General features: G+C 39.8%; 1 protein-coding gene across 1 annotated transcript; it reads left to right on the top strand.

Annotated features, from left to right (window-relative positions):
* The first annotated feature begins 1,867 nt into the window (after positions 1–1,867).
* On the top strand, positions 1,868–12,112 carry LOC131721965 (claudin-7-B-like). Its single transcript, XM_059015397.1, has 4 exons — positions 1,868–2,476; positions 8,085–8,249; positions 9,636–9,720; positions 10,135–12,112. Exons 1-4 carry the CDS (start codon positions 2,254–2,256, stop codon positions 10,295–10,297), a joined length of 636 nt encoding a protein of 211 aa, XP_058871380.1. The 5' UTR covers positions 1,868–2,253; the 3' UTR covers positions 10,298–12,112.
* Positions 12,113–16,720: the final 4,608 nt, after the last annotated feature.

Raw genomic sequence — 16,720 nt, forward strand, 5'->3', positions numbered from 1 at the left:
TATTACAGACAGATATGCGAAGTGGAAATCGTCTCGGTTTCTTTAAGGTTTCAGATATTGAACGCCACGGTTAAATTTGATCTGGAAAACCGTTTACTAAATCGTAATGAAACCTGGTATTAACATTACCCAACATCTCTGAGTGACTTATTGGCCCCATATGTTCCTGGTCACCCTCTCCAATCTCAAGAATCTGGCTATCTCACTGTTCCAAACATTTTAATTAAGAGCACACATGGTATTTGGCTACAGGGCTCCTAAACTGTGGAACGAATTACCAGCCTCTGTAAGGGAGGCGCCAACTGTGACAGCTTTTAAAACCAGGCTGAAGACATGTTTTTATAGTCTATCATTTATGTAACCCAGAGTTGGTCACAAGTTAAGTACCAGGCATAGAGACACGATTATTCAAAGTGTCGATAGCTTTTATTTAATGACAAGGGTCAAAGAAAGTTTGGCAGTTATTCAAACAAGCAATACATATTAAAATTACTGTGCAAATTAGCAGCATTCACAATGTGCAAACTGGCAATATACAAATACTGTGCAAACTGGCTGTTTAGAAAGAGTGCTCAGACTCAAATAGGAAGGTTTATTTTGTATAGTTATGGCAGTATTCAATTTGTATCAGCAAGGCACAAGTCAAGGCTGCGAATGGGTATTTAAACAACTAAAGCGTAAATCAAGTGAAATCTAGTCTAATAAAAACAGTTCATCTCCACACTCAAATAGCACAGCATATTGTTCCTTATGGTTTATTCAATGGTAACGGTACCTCGCTGTAGTTTCTGGTTCTTTCGTTTTGTTAAGCTAAGTTCAGTTATTTAGGATGAATTTTGTTCTGAGATATCACATCTCCAATCTGATTGGTTTACTATGGAAAGGAGGCGGGGTTTTGTTTCAATGACATTTCTCCAATTGATTTGGAGGCGGGGGTATTTTGACTTTTGACTGTTGAAAGAAGCCACTGATTTGAAGGAAGTTGTTCATTAACTTACAAACTTTTCGACTTAGAACGCCTTTGTAAGAGGTGCTCCTTAGAAAAATAACAACAAAACTCAAGATAAAATGGCCGACTTACATCACTTGCACATTTAACTTAAGTTTGACTTGCTATTTTAACAAAACGTGTTTTTACAGCATGAATTAAGTAATCTTATTTTTAAGCTTTATTTTGTAACATCTCCGTTATCAGAGCTTCTCCTTTATTTAATAAAGCATTTATAAGGAAGGTATCGTTTTCATGTTTTCCTTAATTTAGGCTAGCAATAGAGTATGTCAGGGTTTTCTACAGAATATTCTTATTTTGAGTATTAATCAGAGATTAATTTCATCCTACATTTTCACAATGTTACACTGTTTTGCTATTATTTACTCCATGAATGGAGTTAACAGAAGAAGTCATTCATTTAAACAGTAATATTATATAGACAGTATATAATTATATACAGGTATGGAATAATTAATAGTTATGTTTACAAATGTATTATGGTCATGGCTGTCCTCTGCCTTGGGAGAATATGTGTTATTGTCAGTGTGAGAATCTGCCTTAGGGGAAGAATTGTGGTTAAGATTTGGCAATGTTTTTGTCGTTTTTTTTATTTATTTTTTTCTTGAAGTGTCCTCTATGGATTCTTAATGTTTACTTTGGGCAATGACAAAAAAAAAAACGGTACATATTTATCACGTGCATTGCAAAACTGAAGGTGCGTCGCTTTTAATATCGATAAGGTGATACCTCACCTCCCCTCCCCTCCCCTCCCCCCCATCCATTCCCAAAACTGAGCAAGGAGAGATGATGACGTCATGAAACTCCGGTGAAACTCCCGTGCGCGCCCCCGTACGCGCTTCAGAATAAACCCGCGTCCCCGGCGCATCATTAATACATGCAGGGTGTGGTTCAGCAGACAGGTGTAGAAAGCACCGCAGTTTAAAAGTGGATGCGTGTCAGAGAGACTGGTCTATTTTACGCGCTACAGACAAAAAGGAAGCCTAACCAGAACAAAGGGTTGTATTTTTAACCACTGTAGTAAACTAAGAGGGAAGCGTTCCTCGACAAAGTTTCTAAACGATTTACCTGACAACAGGTGCGGACCGACAACACAAAGCTACTGAAGAAGAAAAAGGACTTCTTACAGGAAGAAGTCTTTGTCGATAGAAATAAAACAACTTATTTTACTTTAAGGGCTTTTAAGAAAAGAGCCTATTTCTCTTTTTTTTGCTTTTTGGTTGTTTGTCCGCGCTTCATTCAAGATGGCTAACTCGGGTTTGCAGATCTTAGGGTTTTTTCTGGCTGTCATCGGCTGGATCGGACTCATAGTCGGCACGATTTTGCCTCAGTGGAAAATGTCGGCTTATGTAGGGGATAATATTATAACCGCCATCGCCATGTACCAGGGGCTGTGGATGTCGTGTGCGTTTCAGAGCACGGGGCAGATTCAATGCAAAGTGTACGACTCCATTCTCCAGCTGGACTGTAAGTACTCTTCTCTGAAAAACAAATACATCTGAAATGCATTGCAAATGTGTAGACCACGATTTTAAAAATCATCGTTTTTCTATTATAGATTTCTCACTTTTTTTTGTGGGCGGGGGGGGGGAGGTCAGCCTTGTTCTCAAGGGCGTTCTATAGTATTCAGTAAGACTATGCTGGGTTACCTGGAACGGGTACAGATATCGCGTTGTTTGAATGCTACTTGGTTTTCGTTTGTACCTGTTTTGAAATTTAGACAATGTATAAAATGGTGCTGCTTAGTACAGTTTTATTTTGTAGTTATAATCTTAAAATAAATGTCTAAATAAACAACTGGTGTATAAATGTGTTTTCGAGAACAAAACTATTGCACAGGTGACGCGGGGGAGGCACATGATGTAAGCACCGCCTTTTTGGAGTAAAACATGTACTGATTTAGGAGGTGACAAAGTTGCTAGCCTTTATCATCCAACTACTCGGATGTTGGAGGTGAAGGGTATATAACAAATGAATAAAACCAAATTAAGTGTTCAAAGCCTGTTAACTGCACATTTTGGGTTTACACTGTCGAATTTCAGGTTGACATTAGGCCCACGGTTAATTGTACGGATTGAATGAATTCTGGTCAAGTAGCCTATAAAATGCCAACACAGGTGTACAAACTTAATATAATAGAAGCGTCGGATGTTTTCTTGTTTAGTTTTTTCCCTGGTAACAAAAAAAATGTAACTACCGGTGCTGTGTTTCCAACAGCCTGCTAAGAATATTTCTTGGCACGCATGGTATGTTATTTCCTTATCAAGGTCCGGTCTTTCTTCATCTCCTGTTTTTGAAAGCCGATTAACTCTTTTGTGTTCCCATTTATTTTGTAATGTGTAATTGGAGAGGATTTGTTAAAATGCCGCACTGCTACATGGTTAATATTTATATTAACAATGGGTACCTTTTTCAAACGGGCGGGGGAGGGGGGGGCTGTGACCTCACCTGTTGACTCGTCCATTTTCCCGTTTAATGGCACAGCGCCACGCCCTTCTACAAAATGGCATGCAGTTTAAAACGAAATGGTTTAAATTCTTTTAAAATAAGGGCACCACTATAAAATTGAATTTATAATATGATATAAATTACACACCTGTTTTTTTCCTTCCCTTTCCACGGGCACCGTTTATAATTAAGCTACCTGGTTATGTATTAATGGCGAATCATTGCTAAATTAGTGACTGTGCTCACCAGAGTTGGCTGCGCAACGCGGGTCATTTCGTTTGCCCTTTCCCGATCCGAATTCACTGTGACTAATCGCCCTGAGGTGTTCTTTTTTTTAAATGCAATTGGCTGTAAAGCGGGGGGATGGGAGCTGTAAAGGTAATTTTGCGTTGGGTGCATTTTGATATTTGTCGGTTAAGCAGAATAGGTAATTAAGGCAAATTTTAGCTCGCACCCACAGCACGAGACAAAATGCACATGTACATTGTAATTAAGAGCTCGTGCATGCCGTTGATAACGGAAAAGTCTGTTAATAAATGTTTGTAAACAAACTGGACTACAAACAAGGTCTGCTTTCGAACTTGATATTTGGCAATGCGTGGATGCCTGTTTTTAGTAAAGTAACGTGCCACAGCACGTTTGAATTGGGTTCAGCCCAAAAGTATTAGACAGGAGTGAAAGCAAATGTTTCACAGCGTAATGGTTGTGTGGGCCAAAGTGGAGGAGACGGTTATTTAAATACTTTGTGAAGGAAGTGTGTTGAACCGTACTGTGGTATAATAACACAAACCTTCTCTGAACGGACTCTCTGTTCAAACATGTCTGGCAATGTTTATTTCCATTATCTTATGGGGGTTGCAAAAATAAAAAATTAAAAAAAAAACGAGCATATGTAGTTCTACACTACAGAATGCATGTTAAAGGCTGATCTTAATCGACTGTGGCTGACCTACCTAGCCCCACAACAAATATACGTGCACAAAACCGGAAATAAACAATGGGTCTTTCTCGGCCGAACTCCTCAACTTTGCAAATAAGTAGTTTGCTAATTTACTTTTAGTATTGTTTACTTTTTTTTAATGAAATTCAAAGTAAACATGTTATTGTAGCTGACTTAAGGAAGATATGACAACTTTTTTTATGAAAGTGTGGATCTATTTTACCACACTGTAATTCTGATTTTAAATAGAGGGCTTTATTATTAAATACAAATACAGTGTGGTTCTGTAAATCAATGCTAATCATGTGTCAGAGTTGGCTAAAATGTTGCCCTACGTGTTTTTAAATTGTTTCAGTTTACCGTGGTGTGTGTTTGTTTTTTTTTTTCCTCCTTCTTTCCTTCCCACAAGTCTGTACAGGTGTCCCCAATTTGCACAATGATCTTTTGGTTTGTATAGCCTAGTGCTTTAGATTTTAGACCTGTATGCTCTTAGTCAAACAAAGAACGCAACTTGGGTGTGACTGTAAAGCCTCGAGCTGTTAGTGTCAGTTAATATGGGACAGATCTGTAGAGCTGTGTGCTAGGGTGGTGCCATGACACAGCAGCTGTCCAGTAATGGCAACTTGGAATTCAATGAGGTTCATGACCAACGTTGAATATAATAAAATGAACAGACTGCTTTTGAATGAAATATTTAACACCAGATACATGTGGCACTGCATTAAAAGGGCCCATTTTAATCTCTTCCGTCAGGCAGTTGGATAAGAACCTTTTGAGTATTGGGATTCCATAACCTAATCATACCTGACCCTTCTGTATTGGTCCCAAGTTGGTACAACACCAAGATAAATCGAAAACGGGCAATTTAAATTTGAGAACACCCAGTCGCGAGAGTCTAACTGTTCTGCAAGCGCTTGGTGAGATAAGGGGGTATCTGTGTTTGCACAGTATATCTAGTGCTGTGATAAGGCTGGATTATGTTATTGAATTATTATACTGTAAATGTGACCTACACTATCTGGAGCAGATAACCTCTGATAAAGTAGCTGTGGCAGTCGCAGACAGCATTGTCTTTATGAGCTGGCAAATACATCTCTGTCTGGAAGCAGATTGCTTTTATAAGCCAATATCACAACTTGTTTGTCTTGATGCTTTTTAAAATCTGTATAGAGAACTCAGTGTTGTACTGGGGATCTGAGAGCCAGCTAATTCAATACAGCCTAGTAGAGAGAACTCAGTGCTGTACTGGGGATCTGAGAGCCAGCTAATTCAATACAGTCTAGTATAGAGAACTCAGTGCTGTACTGGGGATCTGAGAGCCAGCTAATTCAATACAGTCTAGTATAGAGAACTCAGTGCTGTACTGGGGATCTGAGAGCCACAGAACAAAATTTTTTACAGTACAAACTAAACCATTTTTCCCCTAAATGTATCTGAAGTTATCTAGTAATTTCAGTTTAAAAAAAGAATGAACTGGTGAAAATGGGTCTAATTAAATTTCTTAATGTTTTAATATCGGGGGTAAGAAATTGGAGGGGTCCTCTAGTCATTTGAATAAGTGTTAAACAGTGTTCTACAGTACACCAAATGCTTACGTTTTGGTAAGCATTTACATACATGTGTCTTACCACAAGTAAAATTGGGGATTTTCCTGGTATGTTTAAAATATCCAAAGCTTTTGTAAAATCCAGTTATTTCTTGTAAACTAAAATGAAAGGAGAACCCCATTACGATTTATAGGAAATGATCTGCACCTGTAATCTCCTGATCTTGTTATGCACATTCCTTCTCCTGCACCCTGCATTGAAACCTGATCCTACTGATCTCCTGTGGTGACATTGCAGTGAAATTCAGGTTTGAACCGGTCTGTGCCACACCTGCTAACCGGTAGCTGCGCATTGCCCGCCCATAAAAAGAGCGCTTTGTGTTTGAGAGTCTGAGTGTGGGAGGGGGGTGGTCACTGGCTGGGTTGTTTTTCCTAGAAATCTGCAGAGCTGTTGTAGTTTGGACAAATGTGTTTCAAACTCCGTGTATGAATCCTCTCGTCTAGAGGGGTCATATTTATTTGATGTAATAAGAACATAAAATAGGCGAATGGACTTAAAGTGGACTGCTGTTCAGCTATTTTGAAAACTTAATTTAAGAGATGCCCTTCTGTGCTGTAGACTGTGCATCAATCTGAATTTTTTAGTTTGCACCAGGATTTTAATTTCCTCTTCTACAATAGTAGTTTTGATTCTCTGCATCGTTGCCTTGACTGTGCTGCTTTTGAGTTTGGCATAAGAAATAAGGACTTGAAGGCCAATGCACAGCAAATCTGTGTAATTGAACACACGCCAGATCAAATGAATAATTCTACCATCGTCCTCCTGACAGTGGAGTGCATCAATACGTCAGATCGATACATTGTGAATAAATGGGCAGCATTGTGGAGTAGTGGTTAGGGCTCTGGACTCTTGACTGGAGGGTCATGGGTTCAATCCCAGGTGGGGGACACTTCTGCTGTACCCTTGAGCAAGGTACTTTACCTAGATTGTTCCAGTAAAAACCCAACTGTATAAATGGGTAATTGTATGTAAAAATAAGGTGATATCTTGTAACAATTGTAAGTCGCCCTGGATAAGGGCGTCTGCTAAGAAATAAATAATAATAATAAAATTGATCTGTGCATTGGCCTTTAAAGAACATGTGTATTATAAAAGATTTTTGCTCACGAAGCCACACACATTTTAAAATGGTGGATACACTGAACACTTCACAGGAAATGCTGATGTAATGCAGCCGGCTTTAAAATTGTACGGGAACCATTTGAAATGCAAATCGCCTTCCCTGTGCCTTCGGGCGATTCCTCCTTACAAGGGAAACTGTTTAACAAAGGGCTGGGTGTTGGGTAGGCACGGATATTAACAGGGGTGTAACGATGGGGCATTACCGGGTGATCAAGATAGTACTGAACAGAGGGAGCTGGTGAAAGATAGCCCAGGACTTGTAAAAATCACTAGCAATTGCCATAAAGACAAAATACCCCATAATGTGACCAATACTGCACCCGACTCTCCTTAAGATACTGTTATTAAATGACAAGGTATGCACCAGGATTTTGAACGCTCGTGCCCCTGGTAAATTCAAATGGACTGTACTTACCACAGCATTGCGTCTCCCCATGGTCTTTATAGGTTTACTATTGAGATTGCTCTTGCACTTATAGGGGAGGAACGTTTATTTAAAAGGGGGCTGATAGCTCCTGGTCATTTTAAAGTACACAGAGCAAACGCAATCATTTCAGAAGTTTAACTTGCATTTCATAGGTCTTGCATTCCCCCCCCCCCCAATATGAAAGACAAGCCCTTTTATTTATGCCATTTTGTCTAAAGCTTTTTAATGACTTGCATGTTTGTGTGTTCCTGCCTGTGACCCTGGTGAAGCAGAATTAAGAAATGCAAGTGCCATTGCGAGTGGAGGTTCATGTGCCGCTTCAAATCAAATGCACTTTTGGTAGAATGCATTTGTCTTGCATGGCGTGGGCGGGGATGTGAAACATACATGCTATTCCATATTGGCTAGATTGCTCTAAATCTATCTCCGGGACAGTGTGAGTTTCTAACCCTCCACTAATGGGTGTCTGTAGTGTAACCTGTTTACTGTCATTGGCAGTCGGTATTTAGCGACCCTCTCCTCTCTCCTCAGCGGCGCTCCAGGCCACACGAGCCCTCATGATTGTCAGCATCATCGTCTCTGTGATCGGCATGGGCGTCAGCACCATGGGCATGAAATGTACCAACTGCGGAGGAGACGACAAGGTGCGCAAGGCTCGCATCGCCATGGTCGGGGGGATCGTCTTCCTCATCGGGGGTGAGTCCAGCAGGCCTTCAGCGGTGTGGGTGGAACTGGCGGAAACGCGTCCGCTAGTGTCGCACCCTTTAGCAATTAGTCTAGTTCTGCTCTGTGTTGAGGACATTAAACTCAAGCTCAAGTTCTGGCTAACACTTTCCTCTGTGTGCAATAACTTCAAACACACAGTAACGTTTTTGAGTTGCCCTACGTAAGGGTTGATTTTTAAAGCAATACCAAAAGCATTTCTTGTTTTTATAAGCACTAGATTCTCAAGCTGATCTGCACTGAAAAGCTGTACAGACTTTAAACGTAGTTTGATATTTTAACTTTTAGGGATACTTTGCTCTGTACATCTCCTCCAGCTGTTGGTTTGAAACCTTTTCTTCTAAATATATCTGCATGACCTCCTTGACAATTGGTGGAATGGTGTAGGAGCAGAGTTAGAAACTGTCGCATGTCCTGCACGTAGTCCTGGGTTTCAGAACTCCCCTTGTTTTAAAGTATATTATTGAATTAACCAAGTGTCAGGAGTTTGAACGATCAGGCCCCTGCTAAATCAGCTCTGGACTGATTGCACTGGAATAAGTCTTTCCTGTGTCTGTAGTGTGATTATTAGGACTGCTGATCATGCTGCTATAAGAAAGGAACAATATGTTTCAAGTGTTGCTCTATCTCCTGGCTGCACAATCATTTCAATCATATACTTGCTTGATGGCAGTTTGGAAACCCAGGACAGGATGCAGGGCTGGTGTGTTTTTCTAACCCTGTGCAGAGCCTTCCGAGCCCTTTTCAAAAGCCAGGCCAATAACTATATAGAGCAGAGCAGGGAGTGGGAGGAATCTCTTGTCCTGGAGGGAAGTTCATCTTCAGGCTTGATTTTATTACCATGATTTACTGCTTGAAACCAGGTGTGTTTTTTATTAATCTATTCAGAACACGACCTAGAGTACAGTGCCAATACAATAAAATTATATTCTCTGGTATTACAGGTTTTACTGTGTTTGTTTGTGTCCCAATTATATTTCAAAAGTTGCTCTTGCTAAATGTCTCATTTTCCTTTATATATGAATGTCTCTGTCTCTGTCTCTGTCTCTGTCTCTGTCTCTGTCTCTGTCTCTGTCTCTGTCTCTCTCTGTCTCTGTCTCTCTCTCTGTCTCTCTCTCTCTGTCTCTCTCTCTGTCTCTCTCTCTCTGTCTCTCTCTCTGTCTCTCTCTCTGTCTCTCTCTCTCTCTCTCTCTCTCTCTCTCTGTCTCTCTCTCTCTCTCTCTCTGTCTCTCTCTCTGTCTCTCTCTGTCTCTGTGTGTGTGTATGGAAGTGTTTTGTGTTTTTTTTTCTTGAATTTCTTTGCTTGTAATGTGGATCCTATGTTTCCCAGGAGCTCATGGTGTGTCTGTGTGTTTTCAGGGCTGGCAGCGTTGATTGCATGCGCCTGGTTTGCAAACCGGATCATTAAGGATTTCTACAACCCCTTCACTCCCGTCAACACCAAGTACGTGTCCACATCCAGATTGCCAGAATTAACCTTTGCATCGGTGCTTCCACTAGAAGGCATCTTGTTGCAATGACTTTTGATTCACAATCTTGTATCGCGGGGTGATAAGGACTCCTGGTTGGTGGTGTGAAAGATCTCTTCATGTTCCTAGTAAGAGGAACTTGCTGGTTCTCTACAAGACATTAACCTTGCTGAGGGGAGAGTGGTGCTAGTTACAGCAGGTCAAAAGTAGTGAAAAGTTGATGTTTTACAGGATAGGGGAGATTTAGAGATCCTTTCCACTTTTCAATGTTGAAATGAGTTTTGAGTTGAGTTTTGATTCACTGAATGGTCCATCCCCAATTGATCAGCATCGAGAGACTTTTAGCAGAAATGTCCGTCCTTTTAAACTGACCCTTTCCCTCTCTCCAGGTATGAGTTTGGCTCTGCTATCTTCATTGCCTGGGCTGGATCCTTCCTGGTCATCCTGGGGGGTTCTTTGCTCGCCTGCTCCTGCCCCCGAAGGACCGGAGGTGCGCGCAAGTACCCCAGAACCAAATCCGGACCTCCCAGCACCACCAAGGAATATGTGTGAGTGCCCTCTAGGGGTGCAGCACTGGTACAGCAGGAGGAAGTGCCCTGCAGGGGTGCTATCGCCACAGCAACACCATTTTTTTGTAGTTCTGCAATAACTTTACCAGACTGAAATTTTTCCCCCAATTTTATTTTCATATAAACACTTTTTGAAGTTCAAACCAGGCTGCACTTGCTATAGCTTGAACCCAAAGCTGTGTGTTAAACATTCATTAAAAAAAAAATCACTTAATGTAGTAAGTAAAGGTTGTGAGCATTGTCTGCTGTGTTTTTTTTTTTTTTTTTTCTTTTAAAAAGTCAAATAGACCAGGCAGGCCTGCATGTGCCTTCTATATGACTACAAAACACAAATCCGGTATTGTGTATATTCCATAAGCTTCCCAGTGGCTTTATAGGGATCAATATTCACCCAGAACTCGTAACACTCAGATGTAGAAGACCTGTTTCTTTACCTCATTAATGTTACACACTTGGTCAAACATGCCTGTGAAGGCACAGCCAAACCATTTACTGCTCCCTGTAATGATGATGCTTTGAGATACTGACACCCTAAAAATGATTTCATCTCTGTGATGTCAACGGGCTTAGAAAAAATCTCTCCTTGTTTTTGCTCAAAATATTTTCAGTTTAACTCAAGAGAAGTTGATTTTATTTGTTTACTTCCTGTTGGTGTTACAGGTAATACAGCCCCACTTCCTGTGCCTCTCCTAAAAAGTACAGCACAAACGTTGGGCTGCGGCTGGGGTTCTGTTGCCTTTAACACAGGAAAGTTAGCTTGCATTTTCTTGTAGTGTAAATCTGTTACTGGAGAGTTGTTTTTTAAAGGGTACATAAGGATCTTTTTATTTTATTGTTACATGTTCCCATGTGTTGCTACTTAACTGTTTACGTAAGGTGTGTGTTTAAATTATTTTTTGCATTACCTGCCTCAAGATGGCTTCCCATGTACCCGCATGGACCTCTCAGAACTACATTTCCCATCATTATTTCTTTATTTAGCAGACGCCTTTATCCAAGGAGACTTGGAGACTAGGGTGTGTGAACTATGCATCAGCTGCAGAGTCACTTACAATTACGTCTCGCCCGAAAGACGGAGCACAAGGAGCTTAAGTGACTTGCTCAGGGTCTCACAGGTGGGATTTGAACCGGGGACCTCCTGGTTACAAGCCCTTTTCTTTAACCACTGGACCACACAGCCTCCTACTCAGTGGTAAATCCATCTGTTACATATGTGAGCAGGAGGATGATGGGAAATGTAGTTCCAAGAGGTACATGGGAAGCCATCTTGATGCAGGGAATGCAATTTTAAAGTGGTCAATGTGGAAAAAAAAGTTAAAACGATACACAAACCTTACGTAAACAGTTTTAGCAACACATGGGAACACGTAACATAATGAAATAAAAAGGTCCTCATGTACCCTTTAACTGGGGTATGTGATTTGTAAATCTGTTTTGGGATATTGAGACTGACAATAACCCAAAACATGCATAAATATATCATTTGAGTTGTGTGTGGGTTTTTTAAATTTATTTAAACTATATACTGTAGTGGGGGAGGTGCTTTGTGTTTTTGAGAGGGTGGCTGGTTGAAAAATGAGGTGTGTAAATATCAAATTCTGCTTGTATTCTTAATGCATACTGCTGTTTTGATTTGTACTGTAATATCCCCCACGTTGCCATTTTTAGAAAGCTCCTTTTTTAAACAAAGGATATAGAATAAAAGTGAGTTGTATCTGGTTTTATTTAACTTTTTTTTTTAAAATAAACAAACCTGAAATGTGTGTGCCTTTTTGATAAATAAAATGTTTTCAGGTTACATTTTGCGATTGCTGTTTTTCTTTTAAAGTGTACAATTTTCAGATGTAAATACATGCAGGCATTTTAACATCTAGGGCAGCGCTTGTCTGGTTTGAAACTTGCGAAGGGCTTTCTTTGTCACAAGCTGTGGATATGTGGGGTCTGTGCTTGCTTCTGTTTGTCAGGTATCATAATGTAAGGGAAGCCTTCCGAGATCAAAGCCACAAGAAAGTGTGTTCAGTGTTTGCACACCACCAAGCACAGGAAGGAGTCTGCACTTGTCACAGTCATTTTTAGCCACTTCAGGAGTCCTACATTAAGGACTCCAAAGCAGATGGCTGTACTGTCTGGTGAGGCCTGCCTTGTGCTGTTAAATGCCTAAGTCAAAGACATAACAAAAAGTAGTCGAGTGTTTTTTTATGCAGCACTAGTTTCTGTTACTAATGAATACAAATGTGTTCCTCAATATTCCATGAGTAATGCACTTTGCTCTGTGGTCTGGTAGCCTTCAGGTTTCAGTATCCCAGCGGTGGATGATGTCATGTTGTGGGTATTTCCAATAGCATTAATAATAATTAAAGGGTGGGGTGGGGGAGGGAATCTACTTGCATGGAGCTTTTCAGTTCAGGTACCTCATACACAAATTGAACATGGTTTGGATACTTTTTGGTTTTATCTACCTCTTTAAAAATACAAGTACTGAACTTTTCTTTGTTTTTTTTATTGAAGGTTTGAGTGTAGGTGTTTTGTGTTTGTTACTGTTGGGTAATAAAATTTTATTGGCAAAAGTGAAAAAAAAATTGCCTACATGTCTAACTGCAGCTCATGCTGTTTGTTCAGTAACTTGTTTGGTTTCTTCAAAGCTTCCTGTTAGATGCTAAAATAAAGTTGCTGAAAGTAAGTGATCTGCATGCAGTTTGATTTCTACAACTTCAAACTGGAGACTAGTTGTTGTGATTACTGAATTATTGCTGCTGAGTGCAAACAGTATTCATTTTTTTCCATTACATTTTAGTTTGAGGATATAGGACAGAGAGGAAGCAGACAGTATTTAGAGGGTGTGTGCTGGAACAGGTAAAATACATAAAGGAAGGTAAAATACATAAAGGAATACTTTATTTGCATATTTTCCAGCTGATTTGACTTGGCAGAGACTAAACATACCTTGAAATATAATAGTCAAGATCCTTTACCAGAGATTAGGGACCTCATATTGACCAATCCGGTTAAAAGAAATCTCTGATCCATTTTTAAGTTATTTGTTTATTTAGTAGACTCCTTTAACCAAGGTGACTTACAGAGACTAGGGTGTGTGAACTATGCAGCAGCTGCAGAGTCACTTACAATTACATCTCACCTGAAAGACGGAGCACAAGGAGGTTAAGTGACTTGCTCAGGGTCACACAGTGAGTCAGTGGCTGAGGTGGGATTTGAACCGGGGACCTCCTGGTTGCAAGCCCGTTTCTTTAACCACTGGACCATATAGCCGCCTTGGCTAATGTATTACCAATGGGAAGCAAGTACTTGTTTTAATGTTGTAAAATTTGTGTTTTCCAGACACTGGGAGTGTTTTAAATTATCGTGTGTAGTGTGACTTGCTTTCCTGGATTAATCTTGTTCTTATGTAGGGGGGATTTGTACTTTTAACATTTGTCCAATCAAGCAGGAGCCTAAAAGATGGATCTTGGGCAGGCAATCTGGGCCGAGTCCTATATGTGTGGTTGTATTGAGTGAAGCAGTGTCGGGTCTCAATGCTGAAGATCTGGCAAATGCCAGCTTGGTGTGAAGTCATTGAAATGTGTCGCTGTATCTCATACATTGGATTATATTTTGCTAAATTTTGTAAATCTATCATTTCTTTTATAATAAGCACATTTTATTGATTGTATTGACCTAATAAGGTGTAAGGATGAGAATTTTAGAAGGATTTTTTAAACATTAGACTTAAGTGTAACGTAACCCTCAAGCCTTCTTAAAAGTAAGGGGTTAAGACTGAAGCCTCAATCAAAAGGGATGATCTACTGCAGGGATAGGAATAAGACTCCTATTGCAAAGCAGTTTCACCAATTTCAGGTTTTAATACAACCTTGACTAGCTACAGTGTATAGGTAACAACCTCAAGCTCTTAAACTCCTAGTGAAACCACGAGCGGCTCAAACAGAGATGCAATGGGAGTCTTATTTCCATCCTTGTACTGGGAAAATTAATGGGATCTAAAATACCAGGAATATCTATTCCCCAGTTAACAGCTCGATCTTAAAATCAATTTTAAACAGTAATATGTTCACTTTTTTCTGGTTTTAGTCAGAATTCTAGTGGCAGTGTTCTGAATGAGCTGTAAGTGAGACACTACATGTTTTGGGATACCAGAGAAAAGTGCATTACAATAATCAATTCTAGATGAAACAAAGGCATGCATTAGTCTTTCAGCGTCAGATACAGAAATGATGTCTAAGTTTAGCTGTAGTTCTCAAATGATAAAAGTATACTTTAGTAACTTTCCTAATACTAGTCTCGAATGATAGATCAGGGTCAAAGATGCTCCCCTAAATTTTCATTTCTGATTTGAGTTCTGAGAGACTGCTAAAGTCTAACCAAAAAGCCGACATATTTTCAGCTGGTTCTGAGAGCCCACTAGTAAAACCTGTTTTATCAGAATTCAACATAAAGTTTTGAGGTATCTGACACTTGATGTCTGCAAGGCAAGCAGCTAATAGCACCCCAGCAGAAGTATTTCCTGGCTTTAAAGACGAATAAGTTTCAGCTAAGGAGAGAATATCAATGTTATAATCCAGAACAAAATCACTGATCAGAGGAGCTTTATTATTACTTTCACTCGGCTTCCATTTATGCATTCTTGTTCTTCTCTCTGTGCTGAATTTGAAGTCATGTCCTGAGTTAACTTTATCTAGACCATTTCTGACTTTAAAGACTTCAATCAATCCTTTCTTTCCCTTCTTTTTTCCAGGCTGAAGAGATTTCATTATTTTAACCTGTCCTCACAGCTCCTGTCATTAAATCCTGGGATCAGCCTAGCTGCCCTTCTCTGTATGTTCTCAATTGCAATGATGTATTTTCTGTAGTGAGGTGACCAGAACTGCACACAGTATTCTAGGTGAGGTATAACGAGTGCATTGAATAATCTTACAATAACCTCCCTAGACTTGTATTTCATGTTTTTTGCAATATAGCCTGTAGCAGGGCAGAACCTGCGTGTGGATATGTGGCTGGGCAGAGCCCTGCTGGGGAATGTATTGTATGATTTGGAAAATAATAGTTTATTGTTGTATTTTTATGATTTAAAAATAAATGTATTGTTTTGTGTTTATTTCGAAACCCGATGCCAGACTACATCCCGTGAGAATCCCAAACGGATTAAATGATTGCTAATTTAGTGATGGCTGCACATATAAAAAGAGAGAGAGAGAGAGAGAGAGAGAAGGACAGAACGAAAGAAAGAAAATCACAACTGCTACTCGTGCTGGGAATGACCAGCAGGATACTTATTTGTGTTCAGTGTTTGTTCTGTTTAAACTTTTATATCAATGTGCTTTTGACAGCAGCCGATGTACAAATAAACGATACCAGTGTTACCATAGACTCCTATATTGGCAATGTAATTATATTATTGGGAAATGTCATATACTGTACATGAAGTCAGATTTGCAGATCTGAAAACTTATTTTATCACATTTAAATAGGAGGTGGAGCAACACATTGGCAACTTAAACTGAATTTAATTATACCGCCCCCGGCTAACCCAATTACAGCCTAACTGAAAGAGGCGAAACCTGTTATATAATTCACAAGGTGTTCCAATGCAGAACCCCAGTCACATCCTCGAAAGGGGAGCCCCTGAAAAATAAACGTCAAATGAGATGAATTATAATGACAGCCCTTCTGAATGGTCCTCAGTACTTCTTACAGAAAGGGATAGTGTGCCTAGCACGTTTGTAATCAAATGTTTGGGCCAAAATGGAAATCGCTTTACCATATTTAACCTATTTTGTAGGTGTGTTTTTGTTTTATTGTTCAGTTTGTTCCGTTTTAATTATTACTAATTGTGAAACAACTTATTTTTGTGTGTATTGACGTACATTACATATAATATGATTTTTCACAAGTCTATACTTTACACATTTACAGTATAAGGGTCTTACGCTATTTCAGTGTCTTCACTATTTATGTGTAATTCAAATAGCGAAATAAAGAGGGAGCTTTTATTATTTATGTTAAGGGCACAACCCGGTGGTCTGACGAGTCTAGTTTTGCCCGGGCCAATCTAATTTTGCCCGGGCTTCTGGGCGAATGCCGAAGTTACCACTTTTTTTTCGGCACTTGCCCACATCCAATCGGGCGAATCTATATTGGCTCAGAACTTGAAAAAAATGACTGGGCCAAACCCATTTTTGCAACAGTTTTCAGCGAGTATAGTTTCGTCCAACGCTTCAAAATCGATGCTGTGCTAATCTAGTTTTGCCTATGGCAATTATTTGGGCGAGTCTAGTTTTGCATTTCTACACTCTCTCCCAAGTGCGTGCCGGGTTACCTGCCTCGCCTCCAGGGAGTTGCTGAAAAGGCAGGACACTGGGGCTGGTTTTAATAGCGGTTAAAACTACTCTTTTAT

The sequence above is a fragment of the Acipenser ruthenus genome, chromosome 50 (genome assembly GCF_902713425.1).
Source record: "Acipenser ruthenus chromosome 50, fAciRut3.2 maternal haplotype, whole genome shotgun sequence".
Lineage (NCBI taxonomy): Eukaryota > Metazoa > Chordata > Actinopteri > Acipenseriformes > Acipenseridae > Acipenser > Acipenser ruthenus.